The sequence below is a fragment of the Neltuma alba genome, unplaced genomic scaffold (assembly GCF_004799145.2).
Source record: "Neltuma alba isolate B1F8T4 unplaced genomic scaffold, ASM479914v2 tig00000030_pilon, whole genome shotgun sequence".
Classification (NCBI taxonomy): Eukaryota; Viridiplantae; Streptophyta; class Magnoliopsida; order Fabales; family Fabaceae; genus Neltuma; species Neltuma alba.
In genome coordinates, this window is record NW_021631902.1 from 982 (window position 1) to 25210 (window position 24229).

General features: G+C 35.2%; 1 protein-coding gene across 1 annotated transcript; it reads left to right on the plus strand.

The window, feature by feature from the left end:
* The first annotated feature begins 2421 nt into the window (after positions 1-2421).
* On the plus strand, positions 2422-7429 carry LOC114734707 (callose synthase 3). Its single transcript, XM_028925677.1, has 9 exons — positions 2422-2562; positions 2634-2752; positions 2849-2932; positions 5101-5213; positions 5287-5516; positions 5609-6412; positions 6497-6547; positions 6656-6841; positions 7026-7429. Exons 1-9 carry the CDS (start codon positions 2554-2556, stop codon positions 7272-7274), a joined length of 1845 nt encoding a protein of 614 aa, XP_028781510.1. The 5' UTR covers positions 2422-2553; the 3' UTR covers positions 7275-7429.
* Positions 7430-24229: the final 16800 nt, after the last annotated feature.

The following is a 24229-nucleotide window of genomic DNA, read 5'->3' on the forward strand; positions in this document are numbered from 1 at the left end:
AAGAATCATTGCCGAATATGAAGGCAAGAATCTTGAATTGAATCAAGACTTTGAATTAATGACCAAGGATCATGAGTCACAGGCTGTGGAAATTCATCATGTTGGAAATCTTGACAATACAGGTGTCCATATTCATCATATTTCTATTGCACATTGCACTCCTATTTTTCAAATTCATCAGAATCAAGCTGCATATTATCCTGAAGTTGTTAAGGTTATGAAAGAGCATATTGTTTTCCTATTTGATGATAACCTCTACAACTACCTCGCATATTGGAAAGGTTTTCCAAATCAGCACAATCAAAATGCTCACTCTCTGCAATGTCTCATTTTTCACTACATTGTTCGTTGGAAAGGATTCCCATATTAGATGCTACATTGAGTAATTCCCCACTGTGTGTTCTATTGGAGTTATATCATCAACTTTACTCTCTGGAGGAACTAAGCGGGGGAGAATTGATAGAGTATAAGAATACCTATATTGGAAGAAAATTTTGAAGTTATTATCTCTATGCAACTTGGGTTTCCTTAGTGGTTAAGTACTAGCAAGTTATCATTAAGTTTCCCTCTAGGAAAGGAAACCAAATTGGATTTTGCTTCTATATTTTATTAAGAAGTTGTCATCGAGTTTCCTTCTAATGGAGAAAGCCAAATTTGATTTTGATTCTATATTTTATTAGGAAGTTGTCATTAAGTTTTCTTCTAGTAAAGGAAACCAAATTGGATTTTGCTTCTTGTAGCAAGTTGTCCTCAAGATTACTTCATAAAGAAGGAAATCTTGATCTATAAGGAGTAGGAAGCATATGTATTGGAAGACTTTTGGACGAATGAATATTGAGTTATGTGATATCTCCCTCTCTCCCTATGTTTGCCACTCCTTCCAATCCCCCTGTTTCTATTTTCTCTACCTAAATTAATTTTGTTCTACATTAAGTTCAAGTATGTGAGTGTTTTGCATCAAAAGTGTAATGAACCCTTGGAGGCCAAAGACGACCCTGATAAAATTGCTCACCTTTTGCATGAAATTTGTTCATAAGGAATTGAAAGGCCCCCACCTCATGAAGGAAAGACGTGAAAGAAGAATGGAATCTTGAAATCTTCTCATGTTTCAGTTTCATACATTAAATCCAAACCCTTTTTGTCAATGACTGGGTTGGTGAAGTTTTCCAGGGAAATGCTTTTGCGGGGGTAGAGACTAGGGACACATGATGAGGTTCTTCAAGGGAAGGTGTAGAAGTTGTTGAAATAATAGAAACTGGGGAAGAGTTTTATGGTTTGTTGATGCTCTTTCTCTTCCATTGAAAGCTGAATGGTTTGAGCATAAAAGGAGTTGGATTGGTAGGTTGAAAATTGCTAAATCCTCATGAAGTAGTCGACACAAATTTTAAATCAAAACCAAAGTTATCCTACCATAATGTAAATAGAAGAATAAATAAAAATTAATGTTGAAAATCTGCTAATGTAAACATTAATGAAGTTCTCTAACATTGCCATTTGAGTTAAGAAGTAATCATACCAACTTGAAGCCGATGTTGGTGGTGTCGCCAATCTTCTTGCCTATGACCGTGGAGTTTTTCCTTATTTTTGAGTAATTTCACTAAGTACTCCTGTTTTTTTCCTAAAAAGTATTGGTCTCAGGTTGAGATGTTTTCTCATTGGGCCCTACTAAGTCTCGAGTCCTGACTTTGGTATTGGTTTCCAATTTGGTTAGTTTCTATGGATTTTATTTGGTTAAGAGTTCTAGTAAATGTTTACTTTGATTGAGTAATCAATACAAAATATAATAGGATTTATTAAAAAAAGGGGGCAATGAAAAAATTGAAATAAGTGGATGCTAGGCTACTGTGCAAGGTAGTCAAAAGCCTTGGTTGGAATGAAACCCACATGCTAACATCCTTGTGAGTCTCAGGCAATCCCTCTCTGCATGTACCATGGTATTTGTTAGCGATAGGTTCGTCGAGGATGACTCATTGTACATTGGCATGGAGATTGCCATATGGAGGTTGGAGGATGACTTGTCATGAATAAGATTCCTTATTTGCGGTCTTTGGTAGCCACATACTCTCTTATGTATCAAACACATCCATAATACACATTTATAGGATTCCTTGAGGTCCTTGACATGCCTTGTCCAATGTCCACACCTCGTGGTCCAGATTAGATAGCAAGCATAGATTTTGTTCCATTGCCACCTTTCGATCATAGCATTTTCTGCTTCCCTTTTGTGAAATACTCTAACTCAATCAATCAAGCTCCTTGTGTTCATTTACAATCATAAATCCTATTAATCAACAAGCTAATTTAAGCTTACTTGCCCGACTTGCTTTTCTCCAATGCAATATGGAATTTTCTACATGAAGCATTTTTCTGCTTGCTTCCTTATTCCAGTTTTCCATTTATCAGTCTTGGACTATGTGCTTATCAAATGATTGTTTTAATCAGGTCATATATAAAATTAAGCTTCCTGGGCCAGCTATTTTGGGTGAGGGGAAGCCTGAAAATCAAAATCATGCCATCATTTTTACACGTGGTGAAGGCTTACAAACAATAGATATGAACCAGGTAAGAGGTCATATTACTAAGTGCATCTCATAGTGAGTCTTATGCCGTTTCTGACTTTTTCATTCCTATAGGATAACTATATGGAGGAAGCTTTGAAGATGAGAAATCTGCTGCAAGAGTTTCTTAAGAAGCATGATGGCGTGAGATACCCAAGTATTCTTGGGCTTAGGGAGCATATATTCACTGGAAGGTTTGTTTAATTTTCATGTATTTATGTTGTTTTCATATCTAATTTTGTTGTGTTTCTGAATTTCTTTTTGGTTACTGTTTTGCTTTGAGGTTTCAGTGTTTCTTCTCTTGCATGGTTCATGTCAAATCAGGAGACCAGTTTTGTGACCATTGGTCAAAGGTTACTGGCTAATCCTCTGAAGTAAGTTCTCCTAGGATGACAGAAATATTGAATATACTTGTGCTGCTGATTAAGTTTTGATCTTCTATGTTTATGTTCTCTATTGAGTGTGCGAATTGACATATTGTCTACCTGTGAAGAAGTCTATCTTAAAGTTTTCTAATTTGATTCAATTTCACGGGAACAAAATACTGAGTGATGTAAAATATGGCTCTGTTCATTGTGTAAGGCTGGTTTTTAATTAGCCAAGTTTACAATTATGGCAAGCTGTGGTGTACAGGTTTATTTTCCATCCATGTTTGTAAATAAATAGAACTAGAGCTGTAATAGGCTATTCATGATGTGCCAGATTTTTTTTGTTTTTTGTTTTTGGGTGATAATGTGCCAGATTAGATATGTACAGGTTTTAGAATACGTTTGCACCTTCTCTGCATAGATGTAAAGTCACGAGGAGTGACAGCCATAGTGCATTCTCAGACGAGGGATAGCTCTTGACTATTTCATTACGTGACTGCTCATATTTCGTCATCTAACTGTCTTCTTTAAGCAGTTTGTCATCTGACTGTTTTCTCTGCATAGATATAAGGTCATGAGGAGTGACAGCCATAGTGCATTCTCAGATGAGGGATAGCTCTTGACCATGTCATTATTTGACAGCTCATATTTCGTCATCTAACTGTCTTCTTTAACTTAAGCAGTTAACGGATCAAAAGCTTTTAAAATGGAAGCCATGGTGGTAATTGCTGAGCCACATGATCATGGCTTATGTTTGTGGGTGGGTTGACAAAGTCATGAGTGGAAGCAGGGGTTCTGGGGCGACTGTAATAGAGGGCTCTGATACCAAATATGATAGGCAGACATAACAGTGGTTTTTGGGGTGGGGTGGGGTGGGGGGGGTGGGGGGGGGGAGGAAAGAACACTATACATGATGTAACAGAATATTGTGTAGTCCTTATGTGGAGGACTATACTCCCTATATGTTAAGTCTTGAGGATAATGCTGTGTCCTGAAGGAAGAGAACGACGTGGACGATTTATAGGAGGAAGAATTTCTATTTGATTTATATACCCACTTGTAAGCTCACTTAGAAAGTGAAAGTCCCAACAAAATATGTTGTTACAGGAATTGAGGTATTGTACAATGGTAAAATATAATTGAGGAAGACCGAAAGCCTCAGAAACTTTGGATCATATATCCTCCCAAAATCCAATTTTTAAAACCCATCAATAAGCTTTAGGCTTGCTACGTGCTACAAGGCAAGTCCTAATAGCATGACCATTAATTGGAAGCATTGCATAAGGTGTTGACATTATAAGCCTTTCTACTATGTGATGTTTGAATATTATCACATGTACAATAAGAAACCTTATCCCATTTAAGGTTGGATCAATGTATCACACATACGATGATAAACTACATTCATTTGCCTATTGATGAAAATATTATTGCACCTATGAGATGTGATAGAAAAGCTGTTGATAACAAATGTGCAGCAATACAAGGCTTTTAATAAGCAATTGTGCAATAAATGCTACTGCATTCATTAACTATTTTCAAGTATTCTAACAATACGCGTGTCATAACATGATAATAGTGAGAATGACATTGGTCATAGTAGCAGCGGTATTGACGGTGGTAAAAAGGATGGGAAGTTGTAATTATTTAGATGTTTGGGGTAGATACTGATTGTGATTAGTTTAAAAAAGAAAGTGAGGCTAGAATTGGTTGAAAATGAGTTTTAAAGAACAATGAAAGAGGAAACTGAACATGAAAGTAAGAGTTATTTTTTTCCTGTTTTCTTTCTAACTTTGTACATGTTTGTTTAGTGTTTGAAGAAGCATTCGAATGCTAGACAGTGGATTTATTTTTCTATGTTCATTTCTATTCTGCACCTCCTGAGATACATGCAGTGCTATCTACTGTGGTAGAAGATCCTTTAAGAAAGTCTTTAAACCGCTATGATAAAAAAAATGAATAGGTAAATTTTCTAGTTGGTCAATTTATGGATTGGAAATTTCATAGATTTATTTAGTTCTGTTGGAATCACGGTTTATTCTTTGGTACTTGATTGGCATGGTTCTTCCACCAGTGAGTTTAAGGTTGGGTTTCCCGTGCTTGACGTAGGTCTTTATCTAACTAGTAGTTTATGGGAGATATATAGCCTTGTTCACTTCTTTATTCCTGTGCAGAGTTCGCTTCCATTATGGTCATCCTGACATCTTTGATAGGCTCTTCCACCTTACAAGAGGTGGTGTCAGCAAAGCCTCCAAAGTTATCAATTTGAGTGAAGATATTTTTGCTGGTACAGTGATTACCATACTGCTATCTTTTGTCTTGTTGATTATATCTTCATTTGTCTAAAATGTTATTTGCAGGTTTCAACTCTACCCTCCGTGAGGGAAATGTTACGCACCATGAGTACATACAAGTTGGGAAGGGAAGAGATGTTGGTCTCAATCAGATTTCCATGTTTGAAGCCAAGATTGCTAATGGCAATGGAGAGCAAACACTAAGTCGAGATGTATACCGACTTGGGCACCGCTTTGACTTTTTCAGAATGTTGTCTTGTTATTTCACTACAATTGGTTTCTACTTCAGTACTCTTGTATGTTTTCCATGGCTAATTGCTTTGTTTAACCACTATCTTGTTCTTATATCAGTTCTGAAATTACTTTTTTTATCCTCTAATATTGGCAGATTACTGTTCTCACTGTATATGTATTCCTCTATGGTCGCCTTTATCTTGTTCTAAGTGGACTTGAAGAAGGTTTAAGTACACAGAAAGCCATTCGAGACAATAAGCCTCTTCAAGTAGCTCTTGCCTCTCAGTCATTTGTTCAGATTGGTTTTCTAATGGCCTTGCCGATGCTAATGGAGATTGGCCTGGAAAGAGGTTTCCGAACTGCGCTAAGTGAGTTTATATTGATGCAGTTACAACTAGCCCCAGTGTTCTTCACATTCTCTCTTGGGACAAAAACTCATTATTATGGAAGGACATTACTTCATGGAGGTGCAAAATATCGGCCCACAGGACGTGGGTTTGTGGTTTTCCATGCCAAATTTGCTGACAACTATAGACTTTACTCCCGTAGCCACTTTGTCAAGGGTATTGAACTCATGATTTTGCTTATTGTGTATGAAATTTTTGGTACTTCTTATAGGAGTGCTGTTGCCTATATCCTCATCACCATATCTATGTGGTTTATGGTGGGAACTTGGCTTTTTGCACCCTTCTTGTTTAATCCGTCCGGCTTTGAGTGGCAAAAAATTGTGGATGATTGGACTGATTGGAATAAATGGATTAGCAACATCGGAGGTATAGGGGTACCTCCGGAAAAAAGTTGGGAATCTTGGTGGGAAGAGGAACAGGAGCATCTTAAATATTCTGGCAAGCGGGGCATCATTGTTGAAATCTTGTTATCTTTACGATTTTTTATCTATCAGTATGGCCTCGTATATCACCTACATATTACGAGGCAATGGCATACAAAAAGTTTTCTGGTGAGTCTTTACCATGTCCTCTTCTTTTTCAAAACAATAAAAATCTGTCATTATGTGGGCTGAATATTCTTTCCTTGGCTACAGGTTTATGGCCTGTCATGGTTGGTGATCTTTCTAATCTTATTCGTGATGAAGGTTAGTGACTTTGCTCCTTATGAATACAGGCACAGTGAATTCAAGATTGGAAAACATGCTAAATCCTTGCTGTGTTCTGACAAATTTGTTCTGCTTTTTGGGTCTCAGACTGTGTCTGTTGGGAGACGGAAGTTCAGTGCAAATTTTCAACTTGTCTTCCGGCTAATCAAGGGAATGATATTCCTCACATTTGTCTCAATTCTGGTCACTTTGATTGCACTTCCTCATATGACATTACAAGACATTTTTGTGTGCATTCTTGCTTTCATGCCAACTGGTTGGGGAATGCTTCAGGTAAATGTTGTCCTTATTTTTTTTTTCCATAAATTATAATGATAATTATTTTTCATGAGATCCAATATTTCTGATACTTGAAAAACTGTGTGCTGCTAGTGGCATAAATCTTCTGTCAGTAGCCTCTCTGTTATCTCTTAATCTGCTTGTGGCACATGGATGTTGACCTCATTTGGGTTTGCAGATTGCACAGGCATTGAAGCCTCTTGTTCGGCGAGCGGGATTCTGGGGATCTGTGAAAACACTCGCTCGTGGTTACGAAATAGTGATGGGTTTGCTCTTGTTCACTCCAGTGGCATTCCTGGCGTGGTTTCCTTTTGTTTCAGAATTTCAGACTCGAATGTTGTTCAACCAAGCATTCAGTAGAGGTCTGCAGATTTCACGCATTCTTGGTGGCCAAAGGAAGGAGCGGTCTTCGCGCAACAAGGAGTAGTTTTCCTAATTACTTCAACCTCTTTCTCTAGCCTGTTGTAATGAGTAGATATAACCATGGATGATAGATTTTGCCCTCTGCTTTTGGGTTTTGTGGAGTTGTATTATTACAACCAGGTTATTCCAATCTAAATATGAGCAATTTCGCCGTCTCTATTCGCGTCGGTCATTTCAACAATTTTAGCATGCAATGGGAAGCGCCATGGTTCATTCAATTTTCAGCGAAAATCTATAAATTAAAATCTGCACTTTAGTCATTAAGCTACTATTTATTTGATATTTCAGTTGTGATCCAACAAATTTTATAAAATTTTTTTGGGGATGGTTCAACTCCCCACTTCAAGCTCCCAATGTGTTCTCTAATTTTATTTTGTTAAAAAAAAACTATATTCTTGTTTGTCTATATTTATATCGGAAAATGGAAAACTAATTTTTTGGTCCTCAATAGTTTTGATTCATTTGTACTTTGGTTTTTATATTTTGACTTTGTGCTGTTTGATGTCTATAGTTTTGACTTATTTGTATGTTGTTGAATTTTGACTTGTTGCACCTTGATTTAATTAATTTTTCTTACCAAGAAATTGCGGAAACTTTTGCTATTCACTTGGGTCTATTATTTTAGTTTTTTACCATAATTTTGAAAAAGGAATAGGAACCAATTGGAACTATTTCTCAGGACCTTAAGTTAGAAAAATTCTTTCGGGTTAGTATTCGTTATAATTCTAAACTTAGGCTAAACTTTAAAAAATTATAACTTAATTCTAAAAAAATTGAAATGAGGTAGTTCTACTTAAAGCTCATATAATGACTTTTAGAGGAAAAATGTTACATCTTATACTAGAACAACTTAGAGTTCAATTAGAATCATTTTAAACTACATTGGATGATTTTGAGTTCAAAAATCTTATTTAGGATGTTGGAAATGCTACTTTTTGGATTTTTTATTGTTTATTTGGTAAAATCCAGTTTTTTAATCCAACTTCAAAAAATTGTAACTTAATTTTAAAAAAATCAAAATGGAATGGTTCAAAATTCTGTGAAAAGCTCTTTGAAAGCTTTTTCAAGAAAAAATAATCTTATGAATCAATACCTTTTGAGGAAGTGCCAGATTTTTGTGGAAGTCACCACTGTCATTTCGGTAAAAATCTTTTTTTTAGATTTTGGATTTAACTTTGAAAAATCATTAAAAATTGCACAATTGTCCATTTTTAACGTGCTACATATCAAATTGAAGCTCGAGATGTGATCTCTAAGCATGCCAAATTTCACAATTAAATTCATTCAGGTGCTTAATCAAAATGCTGCTCCAAGTTGACGGCTTCTTTAGGGTGGCAGCACCAACCATGCATACTTATACATAACCAAAATAGAATTGTTTTCTCATAGTTCACCACCACAATTACTCTTGAATTTGCAGCCTACCTTTGGATGATTTAGGCCCTAAAATGTTGGATTATTTTGGAAGGGTGACATTTCAATGAAATCCCAGTAGCAAGAATAATTAACCATAACATCACATGCATCAATTACAAGCATTCCAATCTTTTGCTACTAATAGGGAATTACTTTACCTTATACATGTAGCACTCCAACATGTAATAGTCAAGGCACTTAAAGCAAGGAGTATAGTTACACAATTATTATCATTCTACATTATTTAGTTCAACCACATAATAGTACATTAAATTGCATAGTAATCAATGCAACAATCAATATTAAAGTTAATTAAATCTTACTACCTTAGTCCAAAAGCTCTTTGATCTTCTTCCTTTCCTCCACAAATAACAAACTCTAACATGATAAACCACAAAAAGGGCGGCAAGATCATCAACTGTTCCGTATAAAAATCAACAACATAACTCAAGTAATTCTTAAACCCTTTAAAGCTTCCCTCTTTCTTCCTGAATTTTTAGAGTTTGTTTCCTTAACCCTAAAAATTCTCTCTTAGCTCATTCTTACATGATTTTTCATGTAGATTCTAAATATATACTTGGATTTAAGAAAAGAAACTTCCTACTTGCAAAATCAAAGTAATCGAACCTATAGGGTTCATTATCCAAAAATTACAACTTTGATTCTAATGCTTCCAACACTTAATCTTTAGGTCTATCCTATACCATTTTTTATTTTGAACACAATGGAAGCATCAAAACATTGAAAAACTCATCCTAGGATCCAGTTATTAAGTTGGCCGAACAGTTCCTCTTACACAACAACAAAGAAATCTCTTCAAAAACAACATATAACTACTTGAAACCACTTGGAATAATCATGCTTTTAAGTGGTCTAACAAGTATGAATAACAAAACTTCCTCCCCTACTCATTAAGCATTTCGGCGAGCTCCAAAAAAAAAAGGAAAAACTAGAAGTTCCAACCATACAAATCATGAAAACAAGGCAACGAACAACTTGGAATAAAAAACTAACCTTAAATTTCACTTACATGATCAAAGTTGTTCACTTTCTCTTGATTTCTCTTTCAAACTCTCTCTTTTCCCTCACTTTCTCTCTTTGGCCGCATGGTAATCTGAAAGTAGGGGGAGAAGTGTTCTCTTTAATGAGCAAAATATCTCATCTACCACATTTAATAAAAGTCCAAGTGTCAATTGCCTAAACCTCCTTGAAACCTCTCTCTTAATTACTTAAATCCAATTGTAATTAATTATCAAAAGCCAAAATCCTCTCTATTTAAGGCTTGACACTTGGCAACTTTAATTACTATCCATTAGGACCTTGACAAATGGCAAATTGTGGGCCAAGTAAAATGCAAGACTCTACTTCTTGCTTTATCGGTGCACTTTTGCTCTAGATTTAATTTTCTTTCTATAATTATAGTACTCTGGTCTTTGTAACTATTTTCTGTCAGATCCATAATTTAATCTCCTTGTTTTTATCTTCCCAAAATTTCCTCTTTGTCTCAAAAATCAAATTTCCAATAATTAAATAAAAAGGAAAACTAATTTCCTTCTCATTAGTACTTTTTCACTTTTCAAAGGAATTAGGAAAAATCTTGGATATTTGAGGGTTTTCTTTTAATTTCATAATCTCTTATAATTCCTTGGGGCATCCTCAAAATTTTCTTGGGATTTTATTCTCCTTCTAAATATTTATTTGGAATTTTTCAAATAAAAGGCCTCAAATTAGCCTAAATCATTCTTAAATTCCTTTGTAATTTCTCCAAGGGTAATTTGGTTATAAAACCAATTATATAACATCATATAATTCTCAAGGAATATTATTCTTATTTTTCTTAATTTTCTGAAGCTTGGAAATATTTTTTCATAATTATCTTTAACCAATTTTCCTTAATTAATCGCATTCTCATAATTAACTTGGAAAATCATAATAATTATTTTCCATCAACATTCTTCTATTTCTCCTTATCATTTTTAGTCCTTAATTATTTAGGAATATCCTTATTCTTAATTACCATATTATTGGATGTGACAACAAATGCTCAGATTTCATGCAAGGAAATACTGTTCATTTGGTAAATTTCTAATTTTTCAGAATTTATGTCTTACTCTAGATAGGCATAAATTTTTGTACAAAACTCTAATTTTAGTGATTTACCCCCTGTCTTAAAGCTAAAAACATGATCTATATATCTGTCAAGTTTCAGCTCAAAAACTCATTCATTGATTGTTAATATATGGATGATTGCTATTATTTGGTTGAGCTATGATGAATGTTTATATGGCTACTCCTTGCATTGAATGCCTTGGCTATTACATGTTAGAGATTGCCTAATTATGATGAAGATTAGTTCCCTAATGATAGAAAATGTTGAGATGCTTGATGATAATGCATGTTTGATGTTATGGCTGATTTTCTCTTCCTATTGGGATTTCAATGAAATCTCATTCCTTCCAAATGCAATTAAATTTTCCTAGGGGCTGAACCATCCAGGAAGAAGAAGAAAATATTGAAAGAATGATGTATAATTTTGAAATCCCTTAACTTTTGACAATGTACGTAAATATATGTATGGATGCTATAACCCTTTTGAGCTGTTATTTCGGAGCTATAATTTGACCATGTTATTGGATGTATTAAATTCTAAAATTTAGTATGCTTATAGTTGACATATTAATCTTCAAATCAATAGGTATGACGTTCAAATTGGACATATGTATGATTTATGATGATTTTTCAACGTTAAGGTTTGAAATCTGGAAAAAAGTTTTGACCAACAGAATAGTAGTGAATTCTGTACAAATCCGGCACTCGTTCACGCTGAATTGGTTCCTAAGATTTTTTTTTTCTTAAAGAGCATTCAAGGAGCTTTCGGTAGGACTTGGAACCACTCCATTTTAATTTTTTTAGAATTAGTTATGAATTTTTAAAGTTGGACAGAAGTTCAAGAATTACCAAATAAATAGTGAATCCGTAAGTAACATTTTGATTACGTTTTCTTGATTTTAAGACCATCCAAAGTGGTCTAAAATGATGTAAAATGGACCTTAAGGTATTATAGAAGTAAGGTTTAACATCTTCCTCCAAATGTTAAATGTTGAATTGATTATGGAAGTATGATATAAGTTGGGGATATAACAGAAGAGTCACTCTAGTTTTGCACAATTAGAAAGCTCTGATTTCGTTGTAAATCAAAGCTCCAATGTTAATCACACTTACCTTTACCCCAACATGTATCACTTGATTAAATCACCTCCCTTACAATCTTGCCATGTGTAATCAAAATTGACATGTGTCTAGACTTCTAGATTGCTTACTCCTCATGACATCACACCTCTTACATCATGCCTTGCCATGTGCTTCATGATTAAGCCATCTAGCTCATTATCTTGCCAAGTGTCTAATGATCTTAAGTCTTGTCTCATGATTTAGCCATGTGTTTCTTGTAGTTTTCCAAGTGTCTTCTTGAAATTTTCCATCCAATAAGAAGCCATACATATGGCTCCATATTGAGGAGGAAGAAAGGATCAGGGAGTTGCTTCGATAAGCTTCCAATCCATCGGTTTCATTTGTCTCCTACCGGTCTCTTTTCTTTTTCCATATGTTTTCTTGGAATTTCTAGCCAATAGAAAGACCACACATGTGGCGCCATCTTAGAGGAGTAGAAAGAAAAATAAGGATCTCTATTGACAGGCTACTTAGGCTCACTGAGTCATACAATAGAGGCTTTATTACATAATTCTATTCTCCCGACATGCCCCTTTTTTGATCACAAATAACCTCCCATGGTATTATATAACATGCGTAAAGAGTGAGTGATGCTATTCCCTTTGTTTCTTCATTAAACATTTAATAATATTTATTTTGGAGTAAACTTGACTGAATTTTTTCTACTAGTCCATGACTATGAGATTCTATCTCTGGGTACTAATACTGTCTTTTCATCATAGGAAGATTCTCTAATTTTTCTCAAGTTAAAAGTCAGCCCAAAGACAATTTATTTTGACTTTTTCCGGATAGTGTATAAATAGGCTTTAAATTTTGTTAAATCCAACCTCTTCACTTTTTGAGGACAAAATTATTTTTAAAACCTATGATAATTTCTCGAGTGTCTCTTTTCTATTTTTCTCTAATTATCTGAAGTATTCTCATATTTTAAATAATTCAATTTTGGTTAATATTCATAATTAGCCAATACCCTAAAAATTTCATCAATTTGCTTTAAGGGTATTTTCATCATTTTTAACCCCATATGAGTCTCAAAACCTTATTTACCATTTTTCTTGAATTTTTTGGGATTTTTTCAAAATTTGTGGGCGTAGTTTCCATCATTGCCTTTTTCGGTCCTAAACTTTTTGAATTTACAATTAAGTCCTTGATCGGTTTAGCCTTAGGAATTATTTCATTGAGGTTCCCAGCACAATCTTTGGCCCTTAAATTCCCACACTCGAGCCCTGGAGACTTCGTCAGAGTTTTAACTTGCTTGTCTCATGATTCTAGAAAACTCTTACTTTGCAATTTAGTCCTTAGGAATCCTCTTGTCCTTTCAAGGAACTTCTGAAACATCTGCCAAAAAGAGTCTGGCGGCCTACCCATCTTATTACACCTTAGTTCTAGACTACATTAAGGTTCAATATAAGACAACTGGGGCCACTTTGGATGGTCTTAGATTCAAGAAAATCAAATCTGGAATTTGTGCTTCTCAGGTACTGTTCATTTGGTATTTCCAGAATTTTTACTCAACTTTAAAAATTCGTAAAAAATTCTAGAAAATCAAAACTGAGTGATTCCAAGTCCTATTGAAAGCTCCTTAAACATTCTTTAAGAAAAATAGTTTCAGGAACCAATTCGGTGTAAAACAATGTCAGAAATGTACGGAAGTTTCTACTGTTCTATTGGTCAAAAACTGTTTCCAGATTTTAAATCCTAACTTTGAAAAATCACTATAATTCGTACACATATCCAAATTAAGTGTTCTACCAATAGATTTAAAGCTTAGGGTGTGTAATTTAATCATACCCAATTCCAAAGTCAGATATCAGCGGAATCTTAATCAAAATATAGCTCCAAAGTCACGGCTTTTAAGGTCTATAATATCCATTCACATACTAATTACATTGCCAAAGTCAAGGAGGTTTAACAAATACATATCATTCTTCTACTATTTTCTTCCCTCTCCTTGATGGTTCAACTCCTAGGAAATGGTTTGCATTTGGAAGGAGTGAGATTTCGTTGAAGTCCCAATAGAAAGATAGAATCAATAATAATATCAAGCATGCATTATCATCAAACATTTCAACATTTACTATTATTAGAGAACCAATTCTACCTCATATTTGAAGCAACTCTAACATGCAATAGCCAAGAAAATTCAAAGCAAGGAGTAGCTACATGTCCAACACAATCAGTCATCTTAGTTCATTCACATAGTAGCAATCAACCATGCATAACAAACAGAGCAGTATTAACATTAAAGTTAATTAAATGTTGCTACCTTGATCAAAGTGAACCTTTGTTCTTTGGTCTTGATCCTTTCCACCACAAATGTTAAATCCTAACATCACATTACAAAGGGGCGACCATATTACAACTCAAGCTACAACAAGACTTGTTGAAAATTTCTTAAGTAAACCTAAACCCTTAAATATTGAATTTTGGAGTTTTGTTTCTATTAACCCAACAATTATCCTTTTGGGTCAATATTACATAAATTTAGAATCCAAATATGAGCTTGGATTCATGAAAATAAAATCCCCTCCCTTCCAAACTGTTATGTCCGAGACAAGGGTTACAAAACCCTAACTTTTCAATTTTGATTCCAATGCTTCCAAAGCTTGTCCCATAGGTTTACCCTGCACAAAATCACAATGGAAGCATCAAAACTCACAAAATCACATCCTAGGGGTGCAGTTCCAGTTCTGGTCGAGAGGTACCCCCAAATTCCATATCATGCAATTTTTTCCAATTTTAATACAACACCACTTAGAGCAAGCTTTAACCAATGACTTTAATCTAGGTTTAGCATCAAAATTATCCTCCTTTAAGTGTAGAGAAATTAAGCCAGCACCTCTTCTAAGGAAAACCAAGAATTTCCAACCATCAAACTCAAGAAAACATAGCACAAGATAAGGTAAAACCTTGAACTAACCTTGCATCTAAGCTTGTGCACCCAAAGTAGCTAGCTTTTCCTTGCTTGAACTTCAACAAAAATTTTACAAGAGGTTCCCCTCCTATAATTGAAATGTGTGTGTGTGTGTGGGGAGAAGATGGCTATTTATAAACCAAGTATTATTTGCTTGCCCTCCAAGTTCAAACAATTTACAAGGCTTAGGTGTCAATTTCCTATGGCTTTGATAAGTCTCATATTTTATATATATTTCCTAGTCCAAACTTATGCTTTTATGGATTTTAATTGTTTAATTTGGGTTAAGATAGAGGTTATTGTGCATCAAGGGTATAAGAGTCAATTGTGTGCTTTTATATGTTGATTCCTGAGTTTATTTCCTTCATTGGCTCTTGTGTATCCCACATACCCTAAAATAGATGACTATGAGTTTACTTTGAATATTATAGGTGATTAGAGGATTGAAGTAATATTGGAAGAAGGTTCTGCCTAACTTTGTTGTGACCAAATATGGCTTTCGTAGAGACTAATGTTTGTCATGAAGGAAACACTGTCACTTATTCATACAGTGTCATTTTGAGTTAGTCGTGATTAACAGCTTCATTCGTCGTGACGAATATGTGAAATTTCCAGATTTAATTCCAGAACGCATGCTAGTTTTGCCATTCTGTGATTTTTCAAGTTTTGGCTTCGTTTTCTCCATCCAGAACTCTCTCGTTCCGTCCCTCTTCACTTCCCTACTATTCTCCTCCATCAATTCATCATTTCTACCCTAATCCTTCCATTTTTGACCGATTATTCTCCTCCATTTCCCTTCATATCGTTGCTGCTATGGCCATGGAAGTTGCAAAGCTTGGTGAAGCTACTGTGATTTCAGTCATAAGTGTAACATCCCGATTTTTGGGCCTAGAAGTATCAAAAATAGCTTGAATGAGATAGGCTACCAGACCCCTTTTTAGTAGAGGTCTTAAAGATGAGAAAGGAAGTTAAAGCAGTTTTAGGGACTAAACTGTAAAGTGAAGGTTTTAAGGGGCTAAAGGGTAATCAAAGTTAAAGGCTCCAGTAAAGTCTCAAAGGCCTAGAAAGAGAAAAGAGGCTAGATACAGACCAAATGTTAAGTTAGAAGTCTCAAAGAGATGGTTTTATGAGGTTAAGCCTAGGCAGGGGTAAAACTGTAAATTCAGAAAGTTACGGCCATCAGGGGTAAAAATGAAAAGTACTTAGAAAATTCTAAGAAAATCCCAGAAAATGGGAAATAATATTCTAAGGCTCTTTTGTGAAGAGAGATGACGAAAATAGCCCTGAGGTAACTTAAAAGGAATTTATAAGTTTATGGCTCAATTTGAGATGTAGAGGTAGATTTAATTGTTTGAGTCATAAGGAAACCTCAGAAAATTATGGTAAAATAGGGATGTATGATCTAAGAGACTATAGAAAATTATAAAATTAGTCTCATCCCCAGAAGACCAGCAAAATGGCTTTAAGAATACTTAAAAGCCAGTTGTGCCGAAAATTTTAAAGAATGATTTTTAAGTGGGGATACAGGTTGAGTTATGACCTGAGAAAATTCATAGATTTTCTCTAGAATATGAGGAATTTTATGATATTTTTGGATGAATTTTTGGAGCTCTGGATTGAATAAAATGCTCCAGTCAAATATTAAATAATTTTGTCCCCTAAATAGGAGACAAAACCAAAGAAAATATCTAAGAGCCATCATGACGATGCTGAGTCAGCATGCTGGGTCATCGAGTGTAATCATGACACCGACGAGTCATCATGCTGAGTCATCAAGCGTAATCATGACACCTACGAGTCATCATGCTGAGTCACCAGAAGATATTTATGGACAGCATAAAAATCAGAACGCAGTATGGGAATATTTTAGACAGTCTTTTGTTTACCCGTTATAGTGAAATCTCTACTGCGTGACTCAGTAAGGTCAAGTAGCCTGTCAGCAAAACTAATTGTTTTCATCTATGCTCCTCTAAGATGGCGCCATATGTGTACCTTTTATTGGCCAGAATTTTAAGAAGAAGTTGTCTCGGTGGTACAGGGTAAGTCAGGACCCGAAAAATATCTGATATGGTGCAAGATTGGCTTGATAGGTGGAGAAATAATTAAGAAAATATTTTTACACGAATTTTCCATTTATTTCCTCCCTATTTTAATGCCATAAATGATGAAAGGACATGAAAGTGACAAGTGTACGGTTAGATGAGAAAAAGAAAATATTACGTGTACGGCTAGATGGAGGACACATGTACAGTCAGATGCAAGATACATGTGCGGTTGGATTAAAGACATGTGGCTTGATGTGTAAGCATGATGTCATCATGATGAGGTAAGCATGATGTCATAGGACACTTGTCACCGTAAGATCAAAAGAGAAAATGGACGGTCCAGATCGAGCCACGTATTTTTAAGATCAACGGTCCAGATTCAGTCTGCTTTTCTATAAATACCCCCTCCCCTCCCTACCATTTCGTCCAAGCATAAGGAATCCATGGGGAAGCTCTTGCAAAATGATTTCTAGAGAGAGAAAGAAGAGGGAGAAAGAAAGGCCAAGTGGTTCCAAGCCAGATCAAACTCTAAAACAAGGTATGTGATGGTTATAGCACCGGATTTTATGCCTATTTCGGATTAGTTACTGTGCGTATCTGATTCTAAAATTTTGCATGCTTAAATTACACTCTGTGAGATTTAAATCCATAGGTAGAACACTTCATTTGGATGTGTGTACAATTTATGGTGATTTTTTTAAGTTAGGGTTTAAAATCTGGAAACAGTGTTGAACTTTTGGAAGAGTTTCGAGTTCCGTACAATTTCTGTACTTTTCGGCGTAGAATTGGTTCCTGAAAATATTTTTACCTTAAATTTAACTTAAGGAGCTTTCAGTGAGACTTAGAGCCACTCAATTTTTATTTTTCTAGAATTAATTATGAATTTTCAAAGTTGAGCAAAAATTCTGGAAATTCTGCGTGAACAGTACCCGCGAAGCATAATTTTCAGATTTGATATTCTTGAATCTAAGGCTATCTAAAGTAGTTCTAATTGACAAGAAATGGATCATAAGGATGGAAAATGATGAGATTTATGTTAGAAAAGTTAGAAAGAAAACCCTAAAAGGAAGATAAAGGGTTGAGGTTCAAGAGAGCTAGTCTTGAACTTTATATAACCTAGTGGTTCTAATAGATTGTATGATCATTATGACTATGTTTAGGACCTTTGGAACATCCAAGAGGATGTTTGGTGATGTTGACCGAATGTCCACATGGTTGGAGAGACAAGGGAATCAAAGGAAAAGCAAGGGGAAAACCATGTTACAAGGTAGTGAACTTTCCTATACTGTGTGCTTGATATGTATGCTTGCATGATGTGACTAAGCTATGATGAAATGTTTGCAAAGTCATGTTTGCAAGTTTTATGTTATGTTTTGCCTTGGCAATATGTTATGGAAGCATGAAATGCTTTAGCTTACTTTCCATGGCATTCATGTGTTAATGTTATAACATGTCATGCATGTGTATTGTGTCTTCCATGCTTATGGGTAGTATTTGTTACTGAGATTCCCCGAATCTCACCCCTCCCTAACCAACCATTTAGGTCAATCAATGATGGGCAATAATGGCATGAGAAGCAAGGAGAAGTAAGCGGAGAATTATTCTTGTTAATGGATGAGACTGTTGATAAATGTATAATTCTACTATCTTGTGAACTATGTTATGGATGCTAATAATGTCATGTATTTAATTATAATATTTATGGCATGAATGAAAGTGTATGAGCATGAACGAGAAAGAGTAAGGCCATGTTATGTATGCCAAAGAAATAAAAAGAATTAAAGAGATATTAAGGGATAAAATGTAAGTCTTGGAGCAGTGAGTTTGTAGCTCCAGTTTTACCTATCAAACGAATGATTTAGGTCATAAGATTTGGCAAGCAAAGAGATCTGATGTTTCTCTTTAAAATGAGGGGTAGTTTGCCCGATTCCAATAATCGAGCAGAAAGTTATGCCTTTCCAAAGTTAGGCAAAAATACAGTAAAATCCGAAAATGATCAAATGAATAGTAACTTTTTCAAAGGAAATTGAGCTCAAATTTCAAGGCAATCAGTTTAGAAACTATTTCTTCTCAAAATTTTATCCAAAGAGCTTTTTGTAGAACTTGTAATCACTCAATTTCAATTTTTCTACAATTAGTTATGAATTTTCGAAGTTTGTCACATTTTAAGGTGACAATGAATAGTAACCCATAAATGAAAATTTTCAAACTTGATTTTTCATCAATTGTAGCGTTTGATACATTTTTGGTATCAGAGCAAATGGTTCTGGCAACCAGAACAAATTTAAAATTTAAAATTTTTATGCTCTGAATTTTGAGGAAAATAATTTGCACTGTTCATTAATAAATTTATTTGGTCATTTTGATTACAGAAAGCTTAGGTGTTTTCTCTGAAAGAAATAGACATAGAAGAGAAGTAAGGAATGATAGAGAGTAATCTGAGAAATAGGTAGTTGTTGCTAAGAGACTCCCCCTCAGGAGAGGAATGGTTGAGCTGAGAGAGCTTGACCAAGAAATGAGTTAAAGTTGAAAGACGTCTCCAGAGGGTAATGGCTAAGAGTATGGTAAGCCAGTAAAGAATAGGAGTCTAGACCTAAATAAGGAAGCAGGGTAACAACCTAGCTTCGGGTGATTGGTTAAAGGTGCCTGACTGGAATGTCATACAGCGGAGATGTTTTAATGATCAATGCCTGCTGTGTAATATGGTCAGTTTATGATTAGCATATGACCATAGAAATGAATGGTTAAGGGTACAGTAAGCCAGTTAGAGGTATAAGTCAATGCCCTAGTAAGGGAACTGAATGTCAACCTGTACCTTAATTAATCGATGTGACCTCGATAGAGGCAAGGTAACAGGATGAGATATTTGAGGTTTGTTCAAATCCCTGAATAGAGGTAGAAATCCCTAAGGGATAGTGAACCAAGAGGGACAGAGATTAGATGATAATGAATGAAGGGTCAATGATGACCTTGGTGCCAGACCTAGATACCACACAGCAAAGTGATTAAATATTCATTGTGTAATGTGATGAGAATATGGTGATCAATACCTGACCATAAGAATAATTGGTCAAGAGGTAAAGAAAGTTAGAAAGAGTAAAGTGAGGCAAGATCCCTCTTGAGGATAGAGATGAAAGGAAATGAATAAGAACATGATAGTGGATGGTTGCATTGGGAACTAATGAACAGAGAGAGATAAGCAAGTTCCTAGTGATACCTAGAGCTCGATGATGCTTAGATACATGATAATGTTAGGGACTAAACAATATTCTTTTATGTCCCCAAGGCATCTGAGAGTGTGCAACCATGGTACTTAGGCCATTAAGGAATTTAAGAGATGAGATTCCTATAGATAGATGCCATTGCCTACATGATAGAATAATCTAGTGGAGAGGCTCCCTTTAATGGGGATATGGTATTCGATGAGTGTACCCTAGAAGAGATTGCATATAAGCGAAGTCTTAACTATGAAGTACCTCTCTAAGATTGGGAAACGGTTCTCCAAATCAGAGTGACATTGCTCTAGTAAGAGTAAGCTATCCTCTGAAGGAATGAAACAAAAGTAAGTGGTTGAGTTGACGATGCTCCAATTAAAGAAATCTGTCCTCCCACAAGAAAAGTAGAAGCAGCCGAGGCAAGGCATAGTGTAACATCTAGACTTTTAGGCCTAGAAGCATCAAAAGTAGCCTGACTTGGATAGGCTACCAGACCCTTTTTGAGCATAAGTTCCAAAGATGAGAAAGGAAGTCAAAGCAGTTTCAGGGACTAAACTGCAAAGTAAAAGTTTTTTAGGGACTTCAGTATGATCAAGGTTAGAGACTCCAGTAAAGTCTTGAAGGCCTAGAGAGAGAAAAGAGACTAGATATAGGCCAAAGGTTAAGTTAGAAGCCTCAAAGAGAGGATTATATGAAGTTAAGTTCAAGCAGGGACTAAACTGTAAATTCAAAAAGTTATGACCAGCAAGGGCAAAAATGGAAGAGTGTACAGAAAATTTCAGGAAAATCCCAAAAAATGAGAAATAATATTCTAAGACTCTTCTATGAAGAGAAAAGATGAAAATACCCCTGAGATAGCTTAGATGGAATTTATGAGGTTGTGGCCAGTAAAAAGTACACTGTTTGAGGTAATTATTTAAAATAGCAAGAGACCTCAAAATGCATGTAAAAATGAGGATTAATTGGTTGAAAGGTTATACTAATTTATAAAATTAGTCCCGCAACCAAAAGGCCAGTGGAATGGCTTTAATAAATTAAAGAGCAGATTATACTGATAAAAGGGTATTTTAGTAAATGATTTTTATACAAGGCTTAGAGGAAGTGTTATAGCCTAAGAAAATTTATAGATACTCTCTAGAATTAAAGGAAATTTATGGATCTGACAGAAAATAATTACAGAGGCCAGAGCACTGTAATTATAGAAAAGAAGTTAAACCCAAAGTAAAAGTGCACCGATAAAGTGTTAATCAGAGTCTTGCACTTTACTTGGCCTACAAGTCGCCACTTGTCAAGCCTTTAATGGATGGTAATTAAAGCTTTCCAAGTGTCAAGCTACCAATGGAGAGGATCTTGACTTTGGAATGTAATTATATTATGAATTAAGTTAATTAAGAGAGAGGTTTCAAGAAAGCTTAGGCATTTGACACTTGGACTTTCATTAAATGTGGTAGATGAGATATTTTGAGAGCACTAAGGAGCTTATCTCTCCCCTAAATCAGATGGGAATTTCATCCAAGGCAAAGAGAAGAGGAAAAGAGAGGGTTTTGGAAGGAGAACCAAGGAAAGCTATCAACTTTGGTCATCAATCAAGGATTCAAGGTGAGATCTTGATTCTAGATGTGTTCTTATCTTGTTTTCCTTCTCTTTCAAGGATGAAAAATCTGTCTTCTCTCCCTTTTGATGGCTGGTCGAAATGGTTGATGAGTGGGGAAGGGAGTTTGGTTGTTAGATCTTGCTAGAACACCTCAAAGTATAGTAGATCCAAGTGGATCTATGTGAAAATTGGAAGAATTACGTGCTGATTTGATGCCTATTTTGAATTAGTTACTGTTCATATCTGGTTCTGAAATTTGGCATGCTTAAAGTACACTGTGTAAGCTTTAAATCCATGGGTAGAACATTTCATTTGGATATGTGTACGATTTATGGTGATTTTTCAAAGTTAGGGTTTGAAATCTGGAAACAGTGTTGAACTTTTGGAAGAGTTTCGAGTTCCGTACAATATCGGTACTTTTCGGCGTAGAATTGGTTTCTGAAACTATTTTTCCTTTAAGTTTAACTTAAGGAGATTTCAGTGAGACTTGGAAGCACTCAATTTGGATTTTTTTATATTTAATTATGAATTTTCAAAGTTGAGCAAAAATTCTGGAGTTTCTACGTGAACAGTACCCGCGAACCAAAATTTTCAGATTTGGTATTCTTGAATCTAAGGCCATCTAAAGTGGTCCTAATTGACAAGAAATGGATCTTAAAGATGGTAAATGATAATATTTATGTTAGAAAAGTTAGAAAGAAAATCCTAAGACTAAGAGAAAGGGTTGAGGTTCAAGAAAGCTAGTCTTGAACTTTATGTAATCTAATGGTCCTAATGGATTGTGTGATCATTATGATTATGTTTAGGACCTTTGGAACATCCAAGAGGATGTTTGGTTATGTAGACCGAATGCCCACATGGTTGGAAAGTCAAGGGAGTCAAAGGAAAAGTAAGAGGAAAGCTTAATGTGCAAGGTAGTGAACTTACCCTTTATGTGCTTGACATGGTATTCTCATGTGTTGGTTTGTATTTGTTGTTTGAATGATGTTGTGACATGATGATTGTTGCTGGAAATGCTGTTTTTAATATGTTCCCATGGTCATGCATTTTTATACCAACCATAAAGCATGATGGCATGTCACTAGTTAACTTAAGTTTATGAAAAACTACATACCATACACTAGCATCCATCTTGTGCACGTATGTGGTAATATTTGCTACTGAGATTCTCTCGAATCTCACCCCTCCCTAACCAACCATTTAGGTCAATCAATGGTGGGCACTAATGGCATGAGAAGCAAGGAGAAGTGGAGAGTTATTGATGCTAATGATTGATATTATTATTCAATGTATAATTCTCCTATGTTATAATTATGTTATGAATGCCATGTATTTAATTATAAAGCTTATGGCATGTATAGGAATGTATGAGCATGAATGGAAAAAAGTAAGCTCATATTAGGTATGCCAAAGAAATAAAAAGAATTAAAGTAAAGAGATGTTAAGGGATAAAACGTAGGTCGTGGAGCAGTTAGTTTCAAGCTTTAGTTTGACCTATCATATGAATGATTTAAGCTACAAAATTTGGTATACTTATAGTGCACATCCCAAGCTTTAAAATGAGTGTTAAATTACCTCATTTGGATATGTATACGAAGAGATATGAATTTTCAAAGTTAAGGCGCGGAATCTGGAAAGTCCAGATTTTACCAAACGAATAGTAATCTTAATCCAATAAACTATACGTTTTCAGTGACGGTAAGTTTAGTTGAATATTTTTCCCTTAAAGAGCATTGAAATATATTTCCATGGAATTTTGGAACACCTCCATACGATTTTTCTAAAATTAGTTATGGTTTTTCAAATTTGGACCTGTAATCTGAAAACTGGACAGTGAACAGTAATTTTCTGAAAATTAACGTCCAAATTGAAATTTTTAAATGTAAGACCAACCAACATGGTCTGGAATGGTTCTAAATGAATGCTAAAGTACTATATAAGTAAGGTATGACACACAGGACGGACCTTACCCCAGAGAGAGAGAGAGTGAAACTGGTTAAGACAATAGAAGCGTGATATGCAAACAGATGCTCTTTGAGCTTAACAGGGTACTACGAGATACTAAAAGATAATGAGAATGTGAAGATATAAGTCCTCTCCTGAAGCTGTCCAAATTGTTAAGAGACAGAAAGGACTATAGAATCCTAAGACAAGGCAGGCTGGCATTGATACAATGGCAAGTTAATGAGCTCTAGAGATGAGCCAGTGCCTAGGAATTTGAAAGGCACAAAGAAAGGAAAGTGGCCTAAAGAAGCTAACACTAAGGGCTAAAGAAATATGGAAAGACTAAGAATTCCAGGAGTTGACAGAAAGGATTGAATAAGGCCTAAGAAGACAATATTGATATCTGTGATCAGTCTTAGGGAATAATCTGTCAAGTTACTAGCTGAGTGGAGGTGACTTATTTATTACTCAACTCTATGGTTTAGAATCTCCCAGAGATCCTAAGATGGCTCAGATTGATGATAGTATTCTAGGGTCATGATGGATCCTGAAGAGGCTTATGGTAGAGTGCAGTAGCTCCCGAGGTCATAGTAGACCAAG